The sequence below is a fragment of the Alnus glutinosa genome, chromosome 4, assembly GCF_958979055.1.
Source record: "Alnus glutinosa chromosome 4, dhAlnGlut1.1, whole genome shotgun sequence".
NCBI classification, from domain to species: domain Eukaryota; kingdom Viridiplantae; phylum Streptophyta; class Magnoliopsida; order Fagales; family Betulaceae; genus Alnus; species Alnus glutinosa.
In genome coordinates this window covers 6,998,717-7,020,458 of record NC_084889.1, presented here as the reverse complement: position 1 = coordinate 7,020,458, position 21,742 = coordinate 6,998,717, and the positions used below count along the sequence as shown (strand labels likewise).

At 38.1% G+C, this 21,742-nt stretch overlaps 1 protein-coding gene across 2 annotated transcripts in view; it reads left to right on the top strand.

Moving 5' to 3' along the window:
• The window catches only part of LOC133867301 (uncharacterized aarF domain-containing protein kinase At1g71810, chloroplastic), a 38,089-nt gene that overhangs the window by 15,395 nt on the left and 952 nt on the right, over nucleotides 1-21,742 (top strand). The window contains exons 11-19 of one of the 2 annotated variants that reach the window (XM_062304027.1): nucleotides 2,763-2,877; nucleotides 2,964-3,013; nucleotides 3,133-3,211; nucleotides 4,609-4,659; nucleotides 4,853-4,994; nucleotides 5,168-5,212; nucleotides 9,992-10,096; nucleotides 10,198-10,239; nucleotides 19,327-19,509. In XM_062304027.1, coding sequence (XP_062160011.1) covers nucleotides 2,763-2,877; nucleotides 2,964-3,013; nucleotides 3,133-3,211; nucleotides 4,609-4,659; nucleotides 4,853-4,994; nucleotides 5,168-5,212; nucleotides 9,992-10,096; nucleotides 10,198-10,239; nucleotides 19,327-19,509 — 812 coding nt within the window. The remainder of the gene's footprint in view (nucleotides 1-2,762; nucleotides 2,878-2,963; nucleotides 3,014-3,132; nucleotides 3,212-4,608; nucleotides 4,660-4,852; nucleotides 4,995-5,167; nucleotides 5,213-9,991; nucleotides 10,097-10,197; nucleotides 10,240-19,326; nucleotides 19,510-21,742) is intronic. The other variant, XM_062304028.1, reaches the window with a different exon arrangement.

Below are 21,742 nucleotides of genomic sequence, written 5' to 3'. Positions count from 1 at the left end.
ATTTGTACATGGGGGTAATGTGGGAATAGACAACCAACATAACTTTGAAGATGCATTGATGGATTGTTATTGTATCTGTGCATCAGTTGTGCTGTCTGCTTAATTTGCTTAGCTTGCAGTAATTTTAATTTGTTTGTTGCATGGTCTGATTGTTAGGCTAACCATTGGTCCATTTGGATAGACCTATTGCTCCTTCCCTGCTGTTTTGCTTCTGTTTTTCCTTTAGAAGACCATGTAATTTATATCATTTAGTTCTTATTGCATAATCATCCTCAAAAACATTTGAAAATTAAATGTTAGACATATTATATGTCAGCAACAAAAAGGTTAGTGACGCAGTCAAGTTCTGTTATGTGTGAGTACAACATATGCCAAGTTGTGAAGAACCTAAAGAAGAGAGGGAGAGAGGGATTTATATGCATAGGTGTTCTTTCTTGTCAACCACTTTCAGGACTTAAATTCCCCATTCCCCATTTACGGTCTTTGAGAATTTTGAAAGAAAGGGTTGACATCTCCTAGGCTGTAGGTAGCAAAAGCAATTTGAAAAGCAGCAATTTGAAATTTATCAGAATCCAACATCCTGAATTCACCCACATGCTTACTGATATTATGCAATAACAAAAAAATAAGTCATGTAGATGGCCTGCACATTGAGGACCCACACATGTTCAATGGATGGGTCATGGACGAGGGGTCACATATGAGGGGTAACATTGGAACATGAATATAAATGGCTACATTTCCCACTTCCTATTTATTTAATTTTTGGGATCAGTGGTAGTTTATCATGAGTATTTATGTGGGATCTTTGGTTCAAGCCTTGGTAACTTTGTTTCTGGTGATTTCTTTTGCTCTGAATCTGTAAAGCACAATTTGTTGTTGTATATGGGCTAGCTAGTGTCTCTGCTCTTTTATGGCAGTATAGTTCAGTACTCTGATTTGTATTTTGTTTAGGGTTTGTCTTTAGTGCTACTGAAGTGTTCCCCTTTTGTATTTGTTTGGTTGATATATACAAAATTACTCATTCATCCAAAAAAAAAAAAAAGAGGCTGTATGGGAATGTTAGTGTTAATGTGTTTCTAAGATTGAGACAGATTGTTGGCCACTTCCTGACAATTTAAGCTTTTGAAATCAATGGTTACTAAAAATACCTATACTTTATTAAAAGAAAAAACAAGGGACCATTTTCCATAACCTGAACCATACCTTCTTGTAAGGAATTCAAGGGTGCTCGGTAGCCCCATTATCTTCCTGATCTTTGAGTGTCACTAGGAAGTTTCTCTAGACAATCTGGTAATTATCCATAAAGAAGAATATAAAGTTTGAATCCCCTTAAGTGCAAATAATTCCTCGGGGCTAACTCGCCGGCGAAACCAAAGTATTATCCGATCCGTGTAGAGGGGGCGCTTTACACGAATCTGAGGTTTACCTGACAGAGGTGGGTACACAAAGTGGCCCTGCCTTGGAGGGGTTCCTCTTCTTGTAAGGAATTCAAGGGTGCTCGGTAGCCCCATGATCTTCTTGAACTTTAAGCGTCACTAGGAAGTTTCTCTAGATAATCTGGTAATTATCCATAAAGAAGAATATAAGGTTCGAATCCCCTTGGGTGCAAATAATCCTTTGGGCCAGCCCGCCGGCGAAGCCGGGGTATTATTCGATCCGTGTGGAGGGAGTGTTTTACACGGATCCGAGGTTTACCTGACAAGGGTAGGTACACGAAGTGGCTCTGCCTTGGAGGGGTTCCTCGTCATAATATAATATATATATATATAAGGTAGCTTGAGTTATCTCTCCTTGCTTAATCTTCAGCTTAAGCTGATATACGTGGGTTTTACTCCGCATTTTCAGGCAGGCATGAAAAGCTCCAACTGTGATATCTTTTGCCATTATGAGAAAAACTCAGCCATTTCTGAGGAAGAAATAACCAACAATGATCTATGATTTTATGAAACGGAAAATCCAAGACATGATTGTAAAATTATGAAATTTTCACTTGTTAAAAGGTGGGACCTCAGGCATCCAGTTCCTTGATTGATATGATGTGGAAAATCAAAGACATAAAATTATTAGAATATCGTGGCATATATGGAATCTGAGAAATCTGTTCCTTGATCCTCCCATCAGATAGTCTGTTTTCCTTTATGGTGCTTATCTTGATAATGAAAAGCAATTTTAGCCATTTAAATTTACACTGATTGTTCAGAGAATGGGTTGTTTTTTACCTATTCCACTATCACCAATTACCTCTTGCCCCCGACTTACTCCTACCTTCCATCTAGGTTAAGTCCCTGAAACTCTAGTATTAACAAGAAAAGAATGTGGCACAACCTCCATGGCATTGCCGTACCATGTCAAGAAAAACTCACCAGAGGCTGAAGAACTGTAGAAAAAGCTATTTGAGGGTCAATACATAGTCTAAGATATCAGTGGAGCTGCAGTACTATTTACTCCAAAATATCATCTGGAGGCTGCATTTTAATGCTGAACCTCCATATTCTACATGTTTTATTCACTCATAGGTAGTTATAGTTTATCAACATTTTTGTGTACTCGGGTTGTGCCTCTCTGCACTTGCATCTTCTTTTTGGCTTGTTGGCTAAATATTTATTGGACGTATCCATTTATGTAACGAGATAGTTTTGCCCAATATCTCAGCTGTTTAATTTATCCTGTTACGTATTGGTAGATTATATATAACATGCAGATTAACTTTTGCTATTTGTACCAAAAGAAGTATTAACTAGGATATATTTCACCCCCAGATTTTGGTATGATGGGTGAATTTCAACAAGAACTTCGTGACGGATTTATTGAAGCCTGTCTCCACCTTGTGAACCGTGATTTTGATGCTTTGGCTAAGGACTTCGTTACTCTTGGGTATCATGATTATCTATCTTTTCATTAGAGATTATGCTCATTGATGTTGGTAATTTAGAAGGTTGGTTTACTCACAAATTCTACAGGCTTCTTCCACCAACTGCAGACAAGGAAGCTGTTACAAAGGCTTTAACAGGTTTTCTCTTTTTGTCTACATGAACCTGGGTATCCCTATAGCTGCATTTTTTATGCTTTTTGACTTTCTCTGGAGGTCATACTATGAGTTCTGGTGTTAACTGCATTGTCTGTATATAGGTGTATTCCAGGATGCTGTTGCTAAAGGAGTCCGAAACATTAGCTTTGGAGACCTGTTGGGAAATTTAGGAACAACCATGTAAGGTGCTGTCTAACCAATGCAAGACATACATCCACTTTACAAATATGTTAATTGGCATCGATACTCTTTTTGAAGGGCTTTAGTTCATATGAGTAATGCTGAATGTTTCTATGGATCCGGTTCTTTTTTTTTATCCCCCTGTTTGATACATCTGAAATACCAAGTCCAATGTGACATTCAACATCTTTCACCTTTTCTCATAGAAATATGAAATAGTATGGTTAAATAGGCGGTGGGATAAGCTTGAGGATTGTGAGCTTTAAGGGCTTAGGGTTGGGTTGTTCCTTGTTGGGTCGGTGGTGAGGCTTATGCTTCTTGTATACTCCGTGTGTACTAGGGGCGCCTTTCGCTGCTTTTTCTAATAAAATTGCACTTACTTAACAAAAAAAAAGTATGGTTAAATAGGAATTTGGGGAAAATACTATTTACCACGAAAGAATGGAAGAAACTTGAAAAAACAGAAGCAAATTAAAAGAAACGACAAAAAATAAGAGAATAAAAGCAGGGGAAAACTTTACTTATAACCCTTAATCTTTCATCACTTTTGCAATTAAGTACTCAAACTTTAAAAAGTGTTAGGGTATCCATCTTTCAATTTTTTTTTTTCAAAACCTTTCGTTAAATCCTATCAAAATTTTTAAAATACCCATTCTTTTTTTTAGGGGGGAAAAAAAAAAAGAGAGAGAAAAAAATTAGGGGTTCTAAGTGAAGTTTTCCCATAAAAACACTAGTACAAATCACATCTAAACTAAGATAGTCACATCCAAAAGTGTTCCTATCAATAATATTAAATGGCATATCAGGGAATCATTCTGGAGAAGTTTAGTTACAATGATGGCCCAAAATTTTAATACGTTATTGAATTTACTAAGAGATATGAGAAGTCCACACATGTACACAACAGGATGCCTCCAAAGGTGTTTCATTGAAACTTGAGAGCTTGTGTGCCACAAGATGCTTTTAAATAACCAATACTTCTATTTACATTAAAGAAAGCACAATTTTTTCAGGTCACTTTTAGCACAACAGGAGAATTGGAGTTCAGCAAAGATGATCACTAATAAGACTACCTTTGTTGTCATTTGAGTTTTAAACTCTTCCTTGAGCCCTCTCTTAAATGAAAAGATTACTCTATAAAAAAAATAATGGATTCATCCACAACTGCAACATAAATTATATAAGTTTCTTTGGCGAGCACATGTTGCTTCTGTGTCTGAATATTACAACTTAGTCAAGTGTGGCACAATGGGTACTTATCCTCATGCAATGTGTCATTTATACAAATTAAGATTGAAAGAATCTATGGTGTTGTTTGTGTCCTCCCACAATTAGTTAAAATGGTCTTCTTTTCTTATTCTTATTCTTTTTTTCTTTTTTCTAAATCTGTTTTGCAGGTATAAGTTCAAATTTCAAATACCTTCATATTTTTCTCTTGTAATTCGGAGGTAGTCATCTCTATTTTTGGAAGAGATCCAAGCTGATCTCTTTACTTTTGCGTCATACATGATACTATTTGTGAAATTTATATTGTTCTCAAGGTTTATTGGAGTTGTTGAGTAACATTTTTTGCCTCAAGTTTCTCATTATTGCTAGTATTATTGTATTTAAAGTCTTCTTATTTCTCTTTCTGGCTCTCAGCCTTGCTGTATTGGAAGGAATTGCAGTTAGCTCTAACCCAGATTACAAAGTTTTGGGTAGTACGTACCCTTGGATTGCTCGAAAAGTACTGACTGACAGCTCACCAAAGCTAAAGTCTTCTTTGCAAGCTCTTCTTTATGAGGTGAATTTGTTTTTTTTTTCTTTTTTCATTTGTCCAGAATTCATTCAATTATTTTTCTCATTGCTTTGAAGCTATTAATGCTGTAATGCGTATGTATTTAATCTCCCAGCAAAAAGAAATGTTAAACATACTTTGTCAACCATAATCCTGATTCCTAAAATGTTTCTTCTTAGGATGGTGTTTTCAGAATTGATCGTCTAGAGTCCCTGTTAACGGAGGTTAGATTTTCTATCTCTTGTGACTTCTTTTGCTACTTTCTTGACTAAACTCACATTCAGGTCATGTTGTCTTATGATTGAAACATATGACATTGGAAGTTATATCATAAATAGACTGATGAAAAATACAAATTGCATTCTAGTTAATTTACAGTGCCCTTGTAGTCATGTGTACGTAGTGGCTGTTGCTCTAAACTAGAAGATAAGTGAGTAAAATATATGAACTATTTGTGCCTGTTAAAGTATTGATTAAATGATTAAATTTATCGCTTCCTTTTAGCTTAAACTTTTAAGATAAAGGGTGATTTAACATGGTATGAAAGCTATAAGCTAGCCCCAGTATTCAATCCAATGGTCTTGTGAATTCCTTTGTTCTTCTGTCTTATTGTCTTCTTCTCCTTCTAAACCAAAATGGAGAAGGGAGCTTAAAAACTTGGAGTGCTCTATCAATTTTGATACTAGAGGTGTCTGTTCTACCGCGGTAAAGGTATGAGGGTTCTGTCAAATTGAGGTGTTTGTTCTAGTTGGGGTAAAGGCAAGAGGGTTCTTTCAGCATTCTGACGAAGCGCTCTTGGGTTGTGGGCTCTCTTTGCAAGTTCTTGCGGGTGTCCTTGGATGCGTCTTTTTTTTTTTTTTGGTGTTCCTTCAGTATACCCCAGCGTATTTAGGGGCACCTCACGTTTTTTTATAAAATTTGACATTATTTATCAATAAATAAATAAAATCTCCTCACCATAGATTTTGCACACTTGCAAAAAAAAAAAAAATGGCACAAATCTATAAATCCATGCCAGAACCAAACCCTTGCCCAGTAGCCGACAACAACTCTTACTCAGATTTGGACAGAGGCCACCGATCGACGCCCAACTTTTGCCTAGTCCGATCTGCGCCACATTTTGAGTCGGTTCTGCTGTGGCCGGTTTTGTCACCCCTAACTCACGTCCAAGCCGTCGTGCTGCGGCGATTCAGCTCCAAGCCACCGTCTATCTCATCCCCAAAGCAAGCCCACCACGCCGTGTCTCCAGATTTGCTTCTGCATGCCTCCTCTTTCTCTCTAGTATTTTTCATGCAAATCTCTCAACATGGTATCAGGGCGGAGGTCCTTAGTTCGAACCCTGTCCTCATTAATCCACCCCTCATTTCAATTAAATATTCTACGTGTTGGGCCTCATCTATTAAAAAAAAAATTGAGGCCACATGTAAAGTTGTTAGAGCATTCCTAATAGACTCATCAAAACAGTTTTTTTAGCTATTTTGGTGAGCCAAATCAATAAAAACTGCCAAAAAAAAAAAAAAAAAAAACACTCCAGAGTACTGTTCACTTAACAAAAGAATAAAATTTCTATACCTTTTTTTTTATTATTTCTTTTTCACACTCGAAGCAAACGTTCATTTCTCTCTCCCTTTCTTATTTCTTATCCTAACGTTTATTTATATTGAAAGCATATGACCTTTTTTTGAAAAATATGACCGTTAGGGGAAAAAAAATAACCGTTAGGATAAGACAAATATTTCAAAAATATGACCATTAGGAAAAGACATTTTAAAAAATATGACCGTTAGAATAAGATAAATATTCAGAAATATGACCGTTAAGGAAAAGACAAACATTCAAAAATATAAATGTTAGAGAAAGAATAAAAAAGTATTTGAAAAAGAATATTTAAATGGATAGTGAAAGTTGATAGCTAAAATGGTGAGGCTACTGGGGGTGCTTTATAAAAGTGGATAGCTATAATAGTAAAAACTGATTTTTAGCTATTTTGGCAAGTAAAATCTGATCAGTCTACTAAGAATGCTCTTAAATGTTGAGTAAATGATTAAATTTATCTTTTCCTTTTAGCTTAAACTTTTAGAATAAGTGGTGATTTAACATTGCCAAAGAGCATTAAAGGAATCAATTCTGAACCAATTTTGGTGGTTGAAATTGGCATTCCTTCTAGTGAATAAATACATACCTTTTTAGGATATGCATAAATAGTATAGATTTTTTGGATACATGACGTAGCGTGGGTGTGGTGGATCGCAAAATCAAACAAACACAAGAATTACAACTCTTCCCAAAACCAAGAAGAATCAAGGAATTGAGGGAAAATAGAAAAAAAACTCAAACTCAGGGAGTTTCTTAGTAAAAACTAATGAAAAAAAAAAACTTATCAAAACAAAAAAAAAAAACATTGATGAAAATAGAACATAAATTGCAGCTTAAGCCGTCTTTATTTAGTTTATATGGTAAACAAAGTCGTAACCCTACTAAAAGACTAAAATAAAATTAACATCCACGATCTCGTTCAGATGAGAAATGAGTGAAACCCTATGGACACTCCCTCGGTCGAATGAGCTCCGACCTCCAATACCGACCAAACGCTACTACCTTGTGCTCATTCAGACGAGCTTCGACCGCTGTACCAACCGGACATTACTGCCTTGTGCTTGTTCGGACGGGACTAACCGAGACTCCAACGAGGCTCTTAGGAAAAATTTATGCATTTATCTTGACAGCTCGTTTTGACACAGTAAACGTTGGAATTGAAAAATCTTCATGAAATATGAATTTGTAGCCCTTTGAATAAACTTTCAAACTCCATCAAGATTGTCTTCATCAGATATTGGAATCAAAGATATATCAATTTTACTAGAATTGGTCTGCCCATAAACTAGCCTACATTATTCTCTCCGGGTTTGAGAGAATTTGTCCTCGAATTCGAGTCATCTTTGCCTCGATCTTTTGGATGCCCAATTAATCTCTTCCATCCCATCTTTTTCAATATCAAAACAACTTTATACCAAAAAAGAAATACCTTGCAACTAACCATACCATGATTCTTGATAGTAATTATGAAATTCTTCACACTAGATTGAGATAACTCAATCTTTACACATTCTTTTCTTTATTATTATTATTATTTTTATAGGATGTTATTGGGTGTTCCTTTCGGGTTTTGAGATTCTGATCCCGGTGGGTTTTGTTGTTTTATTTTTGTGGTTTGGCTTTGGCTGTTCCTATGTATACTTCATGTGTACTTAGGGGCGCCTTTACACTTTATTAATAAAAATTTTCTTACTTATAAAAAAAAAAAAATCCGAAAAATGATAAGTTATTTCTTTACCGCATAAAATCAAAGTTTCCTCTAACATGCCAAAACCAAAACCAACATCAAGATTTTGGTTAGGAAAAATTGACAAAATTTTCATTCCCAAGAAAATCCACATAATTAATCTTTTCAAGACCCAATTGAAGTACTTATTTCAACTTTCATCCAAAACACATAATGTGTATCCTAATTGTTGTCAACTTCTTGATTATATGACAAAGAACTTACCTTCACAAGATCTTCATCATTGATATCGATGTCATAGATTGGTGGGAAATTCCAATCCAATGATTATTGAAAAGGATCTTCAAATCCCTCAACCCGGTATGTCAATTTTGAAACCTGCGTCCCATCTGCTAGCGTTGGTAGGTACCAAGGGACGCACCCTCGCTCCACGCTCTGTTAATGGGTTGATGGGCTCTCACCACTATCCTTGTCATCCTCCTTCTCAAAACGCAAAATTGGTTGACGGTGATGCTTGTTAGCACCAGCTAAAGCAGCATCTGATCAAGCCACTCCTCCATTCGTTGCAAACGTGCCTCTAGTTACTCATCACATGTTGTCTCATCACGTTGATACACATCACCAAGATTTGTATGTCTTCCTCCATGTGCTCCTCTGTGTGCCATGGTAAGAAAGTAGCTGATACAGTATGGCATAGTGGGAAGCAAAATCTGCAAGCACAATAACTCACAATTCTTCTATAATCTTAAAAAATTCTTTATAGTAAAACTAAATAAAAACTCTCTAGAGTATTCTTAATAATAAACGGAGAAAATAACATGAATTTTGGAAGCCAAGCCGTCCTTATTGTGCTTCAATAGAAGTTAGGGAGGCAGCCCCGAAATGAAAATTACAAAACTAGTATTTATCACAAATTCGCTCACACGAAGGTCAAGCGAGTGTCTAGCAAAGTCTCTGTCCCACAACTAGTTGCAAGTTTGGTTGAGCGAACATCTAGCAAAACTTTTTGTACGAGATTTTCAAACTTTTGTTCACAGTTCGTTTTGACCTAATAAACGTTGGAATTGAAAATTTTTCTTGAAATACAAAATTGTAGCCCTTTGAATCAGCTTTATAAAGCCACTGAGTTTGCCTTCATCTAACATCAAAGTCACAAGATATAGCTGTTTTACTCAGACCGGTCTGCATCAGATTAGTACATCTGTCTTATTGTAAAGAATATCACAAGGATTTCATAGGTGTTTCTTGAAAAGCTTATGTGACATGGTAGGGGCACCATGATGTAGGACACAAAAGTCAATTTTATTGACTTTCTACTTTTTATTAGGATTTAATCATTTCCTTTTCTTATTAGGATTGGGTTTAATTTCTCTACAAGTATTTCCTTACTAGGACTAGGTTTACTATTACTACTAGGATTAGGTTTACTTTCTTCTTTACAAGTATTTATCTTCTATAACTACATAAGTTTGCAATTTAATAATCAACCCTTGAACTATTAATCAAACTTGAGAATTTCTCAACACTTTGTAGAGTTTATTGTTCCTTCAAGCTTGAAAGCTTGTTTTATCTTTTGGTCAGAAGACGCGGACGCTTCTGATTGTTGTTACCAAGTCTTCCGCTGCATTACACCTTCTAATTTTCATGTTTCTTTTCCAACTATTATAGCTTGGTCTTGTTAGCTTAATTTATCCTGAGCCTCAAATAATTCTTATGGCAGTCCCGCCGTGCGAAAACAGAGAAGGCCTTGGTCAGTAAAGAAGCAGTGGAAATTGATTCTAGTGTGGTTATCAAGCAAGTCCTTTCTTTTACTTTAACTGAGAAGGTATTTTAAATTCTTGCACACTTTTGAAACAAATTTTCAATCTGAGTTGAATTGAGCAGATCCTTTTGTTATTTTCTTTTTTCTGTGACGAGCATTCTCAGGGTGCCTTTGTGAGGGATATACTTGTTCAAGAAATTGCTAAGGTAGGCTTTTTGGACTTGTACATGTATGTCTGCCTTTAGTGATTACTAATTGTGGTGAGTACTTTAGAGGTAAGGTATTCAATGTCAATCAATAAATATACATAACACTCATGTGCCTTCGATACTTGTCATTTGTCAACAACACTCATTTATCCGTGTTTTTAGAAAGGAAAAAAAAACGGAACCTTTTGCTCGGTTGCACATTAGATTAAACATGTCTAGAATTATAATGTGATAGATGAAGATATACGGTGCATAGAACTGAAATCTAATATCTAGCATTGTGAACATGAGGAGTTGGGGAGGTTATATGAATATGTAAGTCTTAAAGAAGCCCTCATAACCATTTGATTTCAATACAAGCAAAGGACATAACATGATGTTCTGCCTTCTGCTGGTGAGACTAGCTCTTTGCACTTCCATGGTAGTCATTATAGATTTATGATTTAAAAGATTAGCCAATGAAATCAAATCCATGACATATTTGCATTAATTGACAAAATAGCCACTAGATGAAGTATGGACTTGTAGTCCAAGAATGTATGTCATGTGGGGGACAATTTTAACCTCCACATTAAGATTGGGGGGATAGCATTCCCTTTGTGTATGTATTAACGCAACTCACGCACAAGACTCACAGTCCAAACATGAGTCTTATGCGTTGCAATCTGTTCGGAAGTCTAAGGATAGGAATACATCTCCTATCCGAAGTTCTAGTGCTGATAAGATAAGATAAGATAGTGTTCTTCTAGTGTTCAACTTCTATGTTCATAGTTAGATAGATAAGAGATAAAGCTAGATAGAGTTCTAGTCGATTGTAAAGAGGGAGAAGTAGTGTTTATCTTGAGTCCTTGTAATCAGTCTATATATATCAATGAAAGCTCATGTTGATGAGTACGGTTGAAAACCCAATTATTCTATGTTCTATTATGGTATCAGAGCCCATACATAGACAAACGTCTTGATCAATGGCTGAATCAGAATCTGATTCCTCCTCTTCCGTCGCTTCCATATCCTCCATGGCTACTCACCCTCAACCACGAACCGCCCAACAAGTTGTCTTTACCATTCCAAACATGAACCCCAATCTCCATATCAAGCTTTCCAAAGGAAAGGCGTAGAAAACACAAATCCTTGCCTATATTAAGGGTCAAGATGCCTACGAATTCATTGATGGCTCATCTCCACCCCCTGCTCAGACAATATCGAATACCAGTACCAATGTTGAAGCTCCTGCTACTATTGTCAATCTGGCTTATCTCGTGTGGTGTCAAAGGGATTAGATGATCCTCAGCATCCTCACCTCCACACTTATCGAACTCTATGTTGTTCATGCCGTTGGTTGTGCCACATCCTCGGCTTTATGGAAAACTCTGCTCACTATGTTTGCTTCTCAGGTTAGAGCCCCGAGTTATGCAGATTTATTTTCAACTCGCTACAGTTAAGAAGGGAAGTAACCCAATCACTGAGTATGTCCAGACTATTAAGACCCTCAGTGACACTCTGGTTGCTGCTGGTCAGCCTCTCAACGAATTTGAGAGTGTCTCGTTTCTTCTCAAGGGCCTTGGATCCGAATATGATCCATTTGTTACATCAATCACTATCCATGTTGATCCTCTCTCTATTGATGAATTATATGGCCATCTCCTTCCTCATGAGATGTGTCTGGAGCAGCAAATTCCAGGCCTTGATATTCAACAACCTGTTGCAAATTTATCCTCTCGGGCTCCCATGTCTAGGGGTTGAGGATATCGTGGTCGTGGTGGCCGCCCATACAATCGTGGTTGTGGATCTTTCAACAACAACCGTGGTCGTGGTTCCTATTTCTCTAATGATGCTGCTTCCTCTTCCCAACCTACATGCCAGATTTGTGGAAAGCTTGGACACACAACTCTTCGTTGTTGTCAAAGGTAGGAATCCTCTTCCTTCTCTGACCCTCGCAAACTCCTCCACAGTGCTTATTATTCTTCTCCGGTTCTGCCAGCTGAGGACACTTGGTACCCTGATGCCGAGGCTACCCATCATATCACTAGCGAGCTCCAGCACCTCAATCTATCACATGAGGATTATACCAGTCAGGATCAAATCCGCGTAAGAGATGGAACAGGTTTGCCGATTTCTCATATTGGTTCTGCTTCTTTAACTCTTTCCCGTAGGAGATTTATTCTTAATCAACTTCTTTATGTCCCTTTAATTTGCAAAAATCTTCTTTTGGTTGTACAATTTGCTGTTGATAATTCTGTCTTTTTTGAATTTCACTCCTTTCATTTTGTGATCAAGGACTCTCAAACCGGGATCACCCTCCATCAAGGCCTCATTAAGGATGGGTTGTATCAACTCACTCCTTCATTCAATTCTTCATCAATAAAACAAGCTCTTGTAGGAGAGCGAACGTCTATTGCTCACTGGCACAAGCTCTTGGGTCACTTTCCGCACAGTCCACCAAGTCTTGTCTCAATTTCAGCTTCCAGTTCTTCCCAATAAGGCAACTTCCCCTTGCACTACTTGTCCACAAGCCAAGGGTCATCAATTGCCGTTTTCTACTTCTAACTCACGCATATTTAATCTTTAGATTTAATTTATTCCGATGTATGGGGACCTTCCCCAACTCTTTCTATTAATGGAAATTGGTATTATGTGTCGTTTACTGATGCCTTCAGTCGTTATACTTGGGTTTTTGCAATTCAATCCAAATCCGAAGTTATGCCAACCTTTCTTAAATTCCAAGTCATGGTCGAACGCTTACTAAACTCCAAAATTAAAAGTGTTCAATTTGACTAGGGTGGTGAATATCGCAATCTTCATACATATTTTCTATACATAGGTATAATTCATCGCATCTCTTGCCCTCACACACATCAACAACAAGGATGTGTTGAGAGGAAACATCGTCATCTCATTGACACCACTTTGTCTTACCTCATGCTATCTCATCAATAGGTTACCAACCCCATTGCTGCATAACAAATCTCCTTTTGAGAAACTCTTTCATAGTGCTCCTGATTATAACTTTCTTAAAGTATTCGGTTGTGCATGCTTTCCTAACCTTCGTCCGTTTAATTCACATAAATTCTCCCCTCGTTCCAAAGAATGTGTCTTTCTAGGCTATAGTACACATCACAAAGGCTATAAATGCCTTCATATAGAATCTGGCAGAATGTAGATCTACCGAGATGTCATATTTCATGAGAATAGCTTCCCTTTTGCTGCTGTCAATTCAGTCACTGAGTCTTCTTCACCTATCCAGAATTCTGGTCCTCCTCTCCTTTTTCCATCTACTGTCTTTACTTGGCCTAGTTCACCTCCTTTGACAGCATCTCCTTCCACATCATCCTCCAGTCCATCTCCTCCTCCTTCTGCAGAACAAAGCATGCCTAGTTCCACCTCTAGCACTGATGAACCTCCTGCTCGGAATCATCTCATGTGTACAAGAGCCATGAATAACATTATCGAGTAGAGAAAGCTTACGAATGGCACCATCAAGTATCCTATTCCTCGAGTATTACTGGCAGAATCTCAATCTGCACTTGTGGAGCCGACCTGCTTCTCCAATGCCATCACTGTTCCTGAATGGTGGAATGCTATGCAAGTAGAATTTAATGCATTGCTTCAAAACCAAACTTGGGCTTGTTCCTCCATAGTCTTCTCAAAATGTTGTCGGCTGTAAATGGGTCTTCAAACTTAAAAGGAAAGCAAATGGTTCCGTTGAACGCCACAAAGCCAGACTTGTTGCCAAAGGCTTTCATCAACAAGCTAGCATTGATTATGGAGAGACCTATAGTCCAATTGTTAAGCCTACAACAATCCACACGGTTCTATCTATTCCCTATTCTGCAGTTTGGTCTCTCAAGCAAATTGATATTCAAAATGCATTTCTTCATAGTTTTCTATCCGAAGATGTTACATGGTGCAACCTCCTAGCTTCACCAACCCAAGCTTTCCTCGACATGTTTGTAAGCTCCAAAAGGCAATTTATGGTTTAAAACAGGCTCCCCAAGCCTGGTTTTCTCGGCTGAGTACCAAATTACTGCAGCTTGGTTTCGTGAGATCTAAGGCAGATTCTTCTCTTTTTCTTTACCGGAACAAGAATGTCACTATGTATCTTCTTATTTATGTCAACGACATCATAATTACAACCTCAGTACCTGCTGCAATTACAAAGTTACTCTAGCTTCTAAGTACTGATTTTGCTGTTAAGGAATTGGGTGATCTTCATTACTTTCTTGGAATTGAAGTCCTCAAGGTTGAATCCGGCCTTCTTCTCTCCCAACGCAGGTACATCTTGGATCTCTTGAAGAAAACCAATATGATTGAGGCCAAACCGATTACTTCTCCCATGGCTTCTTCTTCCAATCTCTCAGCTTTTACTGGTGATCCTATGGAAGATCCTTCTCTCTATCGGAGCACTGTTGGATCCTTGCAATATCTTTCACTCACACATCTTGATTTGAGTTTTGCTGTTAATAGGGTATGTCAGTTCATGCATAGACCACTTAAACCTCACTGGTAGGCTGTCAAACGCATACTTCGGTACTTAAAGCATACTCCTTCTCATGGTCTTCTTCTTCATTGCACCTCGAACACCAAATTGCAAGCTTACTCAGATGCTGACTGGGCTGGATGCCCAGATGATTGTCGCTCAACAGGTGCATAACTGCGTGTTTCTTGGCTCAAAATTGATCTCTTGGAGCTCTTGCAAGCAATCGTCTCTCGGTCCTCCACGGAAGCAGAATACAAGGCTATTGCTAATACCATTGCCGAGCTCCTCTGGATTCGCGCCCTTCTACTAGAACTTGGGATTATACCCTCTTCTCCACCAACGTTGTGGTGTGATAACATTGGGGCCACATAAATGTCGGTCAACCCAATTTTTCATGCACGTACCAAGCATGTGGAAATTGTTTCCACTTTGTTCGTGATCGTGTTGCTGATAAATCTTTGGACATTCGTTTCATTCCTAGTTCGGATCAACTAACTGACTTACTAAACCACTTGTCTCTACTCGATTTCAACTACTATGTTCCAAGCTCAATGTGCATTTCCCCCCGCTGATCTTGCGGGAGGGTATTAACGCAACTCAAGCACAAGACTCATAGTTCAAACATGAGTCTTGTGCGTTGCAATCTGTTCGGAAGTCTAATGATAGGAATACGTCTCCTATCTGAAGTTCTAGTGCTAATAAGATAACATAGTGTTCTTCTTGTGTTCAACTTCTATGTTCATAGTTAGATAGATAAGAGATAAAGCTAGATAGAGTTCTAGTCGATTGTAAAGAGGGAGAAGAAGTGTTTATCTTGAGTCCTTGTAATCAGTACGGTTGAAAACCCAATTATTCTATGTTCTATTAGTATGGATGTATTTTGTATGTGTGAGTCATGATTTGTACTGGATCGGTGCATGGATAAACAAGATCAAGTTAATCTGGCCTCCTATCTGATTTTATATCTCGTATACTAAAATGATGATAAAGTTTATTTAGAATTGCTTATTATCAATTTCTCTTTGGACCAAGTCACTCATTTGCTTTCAAGGATGTCCTAGCTTCTTCTTCGCTCAAAAGCTTAAGGCCTTAAAGGTTGATATAAAGAGATGGAACAATCAGGTGTTTGGTAATGTGGAGCGCCTTAAAAAAGCTCTTTTGAAAGAATTGAGTGCTCTTGATAGAGTGGAGGAAGAGCGAGGGTTAGTTCCTAAAGAGAAGGTGAGGAAAAGTTTGGTCATAAGTGAGCTGGAAAAAAACTACTCTTCTACAGCAGATTAGTTGGAGATAAAAGTCGAGGGTTCTTTGGCTTAAAGAGGGAGATAAATGCACAAATTTTTTTCATCGGGTAGCCAACTCGAGTAGGAGATTCAATTCCATAAAGTCGCTATTTGTAAACAACTCAACCTCTTTCGACCAACCGGTTATTAGGGATCATGGTGCTCAGTTCTATGAGACCTTATTTGTTGAACCGTACAGTTGGCGGCCTAGGCTGGATGACCTAGCTTTCGACTCTTTAGATGCGGTGGAGCCCTCTTCATTAGAGCACCCATTCGAGGAGAGAGAGGTTTTAAAGGTGGTGAAAGGCATGAACAGAGATAAGGCTCCAAGTCCTGATGGCTTTTCCATGGCTTTCTTCCAAGACTGCCGGGATGTGATCAAAACTGTATAATGGGGGTTTTCCAAGACTTTCATGCTCGTAGTAAGTTGTAAAAAGCCTTAATGCCACATTTATGCTCTAATCCTAAAGAAGTCTGGGGTGATGGATCTTAAGGACTTCCGGCCTATTCGTCTTGTTAGTGGAGTTTACAAGATCATTGCTAAAGTTCTTGCTAATAGATTGAGAAAAGTTGTGGAGAAGATTATCTCAAAATGCCTTTGTGAAAGGTAGGCAAATCCTTGATTCAATTCTTGTAGCAAGTGAATGTTTGGATAGTCGAATCAAATCTGGTGTTCCAAGGGTGCTTTGCAAACTGGATATTGAGAAGGCATATGATCATATCAACTGGGAGTTCTTATTGTATATGTTGAGAAGGTGTGGTTTTGGGGAGAAATGGTGATCTTGGATGGTGCATTGCATCTCTTCGGTGTGCTTCTCTGTCTTGGTGAATGGCACTCTGTCTGACTTCTTTAGTAGCTCTCGTGGGTTAAGGCAGGGAGATCCTCTATCTCCTCTTCTGCTTGTTATTGTCATTGAGGTTTAAGTAAAATGCTCACTGATACTGTTGACAAGGGTCTTCTATCAGACTTCTCTATGGGAACTAGGCTTTCTAAGGTGGTGAATATTTCAAACTTGTTGTTCGCAGACAATACTTTGGTTTTTTGTGGGGCTAATCTTGACCATCTTCGCTATTTGTGTGTTTTATTCTTATGCTTTGAAGCTTTCTCTGGTTTAAAGGTTAACTTGGCCAAATCATTCTTGGTTCCTGTGGATAATGTGGATGGACTGGTTGCCATTTGGGGTTGTGAGGTTTCCTCTTTGCCCTTGAAGTACCTTGGTCTTCCGCTGGGGGCCTATTACAAGGCCAAATCTATTTGGAATGGTATTGTTGAAAAGGTTGAGCGACGGTTGGCTAGCTGGAAGCGGATGTATCTGTCTAAGGGTGGTAGGGTTACCCTTATAAAGAGCAATCTTTCCAATTTACCTATGTACTTCTTGTCTCTCTTCTCTATTCCTGCTGGTGTGGCAAATCGAATAGAGAAGCTCCATCAAGATTTTTTATGGGGTGGGATGGGTGAAGGATTCAAATATTACTTGGTTAGTTGGTCCTAGGTTTGCTCCCCTACTTCTAAGGGAGGTTTGGGGGTTTGGAACTTGAGGATGTTCAATATGACCCTATTAGGGAAGTGGTTGTGGCGTTATGTGCATGAAAGAGAGGCTCGGTGGAAAATTGTTTTGGATGCTAAATTTGGAAGTGGTTGGGGTGGGTGGTGTTTTATGGATCTCCCAGGGCCGCATGGGGTGGGGCTTTGGAAGAATATAAGGAGAGGGTGGAGTTTGTTTTGTAACCATACTAAATTTGAGATAGGAGACGGGTTCAAGATCAAATTTTGGGAGGATGTGTAGTGTGGAGAGATGACCCTTGAGGAAGTATTCCCGATTTTATATGACATTGCTTGTGAGAAGGATGCGTTTGTTGCAACTCACTTGGACTTTTCTAGTGGTTCCCTTCAGTGGGATGTTAACTTTTTTTCGAGCTGTTCACGACTGGTAGATGGATGTCTTGGCTTCCTTCTGTACTTTGTTGTATTCCCTTAGAGTGAGAAGGGAAGGGGAAGACAAGCTTTGGTGGGCCCCTTCTCACAAAGGGAAATTTGATGTTAGATCCTTCTACAGGGTCTTTGTTTGTAAGATGTCGTTCCTTTCCCCTGGAAGAGTATTTGGTGGATCAAAGCTCCCTTGAAAGTGGCTTTTTTCTGCTTGGTCGGCGGCTCTAGGGAAGATTCTTATCATAAACAATCTTAAGAAGATGCATGTCATCGTGGTTGATAGGTGTTGTATATGCAAAAAGAATGGAAAGTCTGTGGACCATCTTCTTCTCCATTGTGAGGTCGCCTACGCCTTATGGAATGCTATCTTCAGTCGCTTTGGGTTGTCCTAGGCTATGCCTCATAGGGTGGTTGATTTATTAGCTTGTTGGTGGACGGGTGAACGCTCCCGAAGTACTGTTGTGTGAAAGATGGTGTCTTCTTGCCTTTTGTGGTGCTTGTAGAGGAAACGAAATGATAGAAATTTCGAGGACCAAGAAATGACGTTAGAGGAGCTGAAGACCTTTTATTCTCTTTTTTCTTGGACAGCTGCGTACTTAGCTCCTTTAGTGATTAGCTTTAATGATTTTCTTGTTCTTTTTTCTTCTCCTAATTAGGCGTTTCCCTTGTATACTTCTTGTGCACCTGGATTGTGCTTTGCGCTTTTTAATGATAATTTGCGTACTTATCAAAAAAAATTCTTAAGAATTTTGATTAGTTAAAGTAGTACTGTTCAAATGCATTTCCATTTGGAAGCTCCATGTACAGAAAAACGAATCAATTGTGCACTCATGACATAATGTACTTTTTCTCTGGTTGTTGGACAAATATACTTATTCTTCTGGTCCGTGACACACATTTGCATTAGAAAGTAATCAGTATTTCGTAAGTGCATGCAGAAAATACACGCACAAACAAAATATATGGTGATATTCTTTCTAGATTTTAGGGAGTTCCCATGTCTGTTCTTGTGTCCTTGTAAGAATGGGCAACTGCAGTCAGGCTGAAAGAGTTGGATAACTGCAGTTTCTCGTCATAGGAAAGGTCTTTCTTGACTATCCAATGTCTATCCCTGCCTCCCTGTAAGAATGTCACTCTCTGTCAGTGCCCTCATAATCAGGTTGAAATAGTTCGATGACTGCAGTTGCCCATACTAGGAACAATCCCTCTTGACTATCCCACAAAGCTGTTGATTAGCCGTGAAGGAAAGGATATATACAACACTGGTTGATTCTGATATTTGAGCAAATCGATACTATAACTTGTTTAATGGTCACTTTGCATGTGTTTCACATGGACTGATTGGTCATCTGCTGAATATGTACTTAAGTCCAATCACTTTGACCAATTACATACAGGGTTTGGATGCACTTGGGCTAGCAACACTGGATTCTATAACTTCTTCAGCTATTGCAAGTATACCCTTCATTTCTTTGTTTTCTTTCCCGTCCATGACCGATGAAGACATGGTCAACTTGAGAACCTTGCGCCGCCTTATTCAGTTGCTGTCAGGGTATCAACAGACTGAAAATTCCAACCTGGTAAGAGCTTTTGCATCTCCTACATTGCAATAACCAGTTATATCAGTGTTAAAAGAATATATATGTATATATATATATATATATAGAGAGAGAGAGAGAGAGAGGGAGAGAGAGTTATCTTAAATTGTATACCTACCATTGAACCAAATGGGGCATAGTTTTGTTGTTAGTATTAGAAATTGTTCAATGCGCACATGCACACGCACACATACACTGATGCAGGAGCATGAAATGGCTGGACAAAGCACGTTATACGAGGGCAAGTAGGTACACAAGGAAAGAAAGAAACAACCAAAAGCTATTTCAAATGTTTCCTGCAGCCTACATATAAGTTTTATCCAGAAAGAAACAACTAAAATCATGTGTTCAAAGATTTTTGTTAGACTCATTAAAAATGTAAGTCTTTGATTTGTGCTGATAGTTTCCTAGATTTCCATTACTCAGAAGTAAGTTATGAGGCATGAAAATGCTTCACTATGAAGTTACTTTGAGGAGAAGAAAGACGGCTGCTTCTAGCTGGCAGCTGCTGTCCGTTAAGTATCCTTGTAGCTATTCCAGTCCTAGTTACTTTTCATTGAAGTGTGATTAATCTCATTAAGTTGAGCTTATTGGCTTGGCATCTTTCCTCACTCCCCTTTTTCTCGCTTCCTATGTAATCCTTTCTATCTATCCCCTTACTTTCTTTTCTTTCTTTTCTTTTTGGATGAATATCCTCTTACTTTCTTGCTGAAATTATCGGCATTTTCATGCCACATTTCTCTCATTTGATTTCCAACAAAATCAGATTACATCCCCCTTTATATATCCAGCGTAAGCTTCTATTTCTGTTTTCTAAATCCTTCCCATTTGCCTCACAACCTTCCAAAAAAAGACAGCCCGCTTATTCATTTAGACACTTGGTGTGTCCTGCATCAGTTTGGTATGGGAAGGAAAGATCCTATCTTTTTAGGAATTTAGGTCCAGAAAGTATCTAGTCGATGGCTATTTTTACTTGGGAACAGATTTGGAATGTGTAAGCTGAGATCTTCAGCAATATCGTGAGCTTGATTAAGTTGATCTACATAAGGGTCAAGTATGGTCTTGAAGGACTCCATCGAACTGTTTAGGTCGAGTATTTCAAAAATCCTATATACATCTCAAAGAGCAAAGGCTTGAAGATGGAGAATGTTATACGAAGATCAAAAGCTAAATTTTATCAGGTCCTCATTGGCTGCTTTAACTGCTGTTTTAAAAGCTAATCTAGCTGAGAATCTAGCACTGGATCCCTCAAGTTTTGGTTTAACCTCTCATGAAAGCAAACTCTTGGACACCAAATCAGAGGCTGAAATTGTAGCCATAGGAAAAAAAAAAAAAAAACCAACAACAACAACAACAACAGAGATAAGTATGATGTTGAAGATGTGGTGAAAGAAAAATCACAAACGTAATGAGGATAAAGACGAGATTTAAGAGACAAGGATGCCTGGCAAAGGCGGTGAAGATCGGGACGGAGAAAGAAGCACAAAGTTAATCATAAACAAGTCAAAACCAAAAATGAGTTTGTTTTGAAGATTGTCGACCATGATTTCTCCTTTGATTTTAAGATATTTCTTCTTGTACTTAAATCCCAATATTTTTAAAAGACAGTTAACTCTTGAGAAAAAAGAAAGACCAAAAATGAGAGCCCACTTTCAAGCTCAAGCTCCGCGTAGCTGCTCAAGAGCAACATGCAAGTGGCTCTGCTCATTTGCAACCTTACCCACTTTGAAGTGTATTATAACTAATATATTAAAAAATTACTAGCAAGACTTAAAAGATTTGCTTTAGTCCAGAATTATATTGTAATGAATTAGCAAGCTGCTTATATTTTGGTTGCTAAAGTAACCTGATCCAATGCAACATGCTTTTGATACTTGTCAAAACTTTTCCTTCACTTGGGCCTCCAAAAACCTAAAATGTTGCAGTATATGGTTTTTTAGTATTTTTGGTACATCAGTTTTACCTAAATTAAGATATTATGGCTATTGTAAATCTCGTCTTTACAGGTCAATATTCAGAGATCATTACAATTTTTGTAAAATGGGGGAATATTTTTGGTGTACTGTATAAGAGTGAAATTGATGAAACTCTTAATAATGTTTAAAAACTATTATGCAGGAAACAATTTGAAAAGAAATTGTATGATTCCAGATATAAGATGCTTTCACTTTTAGGAAGATGGGATTTGATACTGTAGAAAAATGTTTCTCATTGT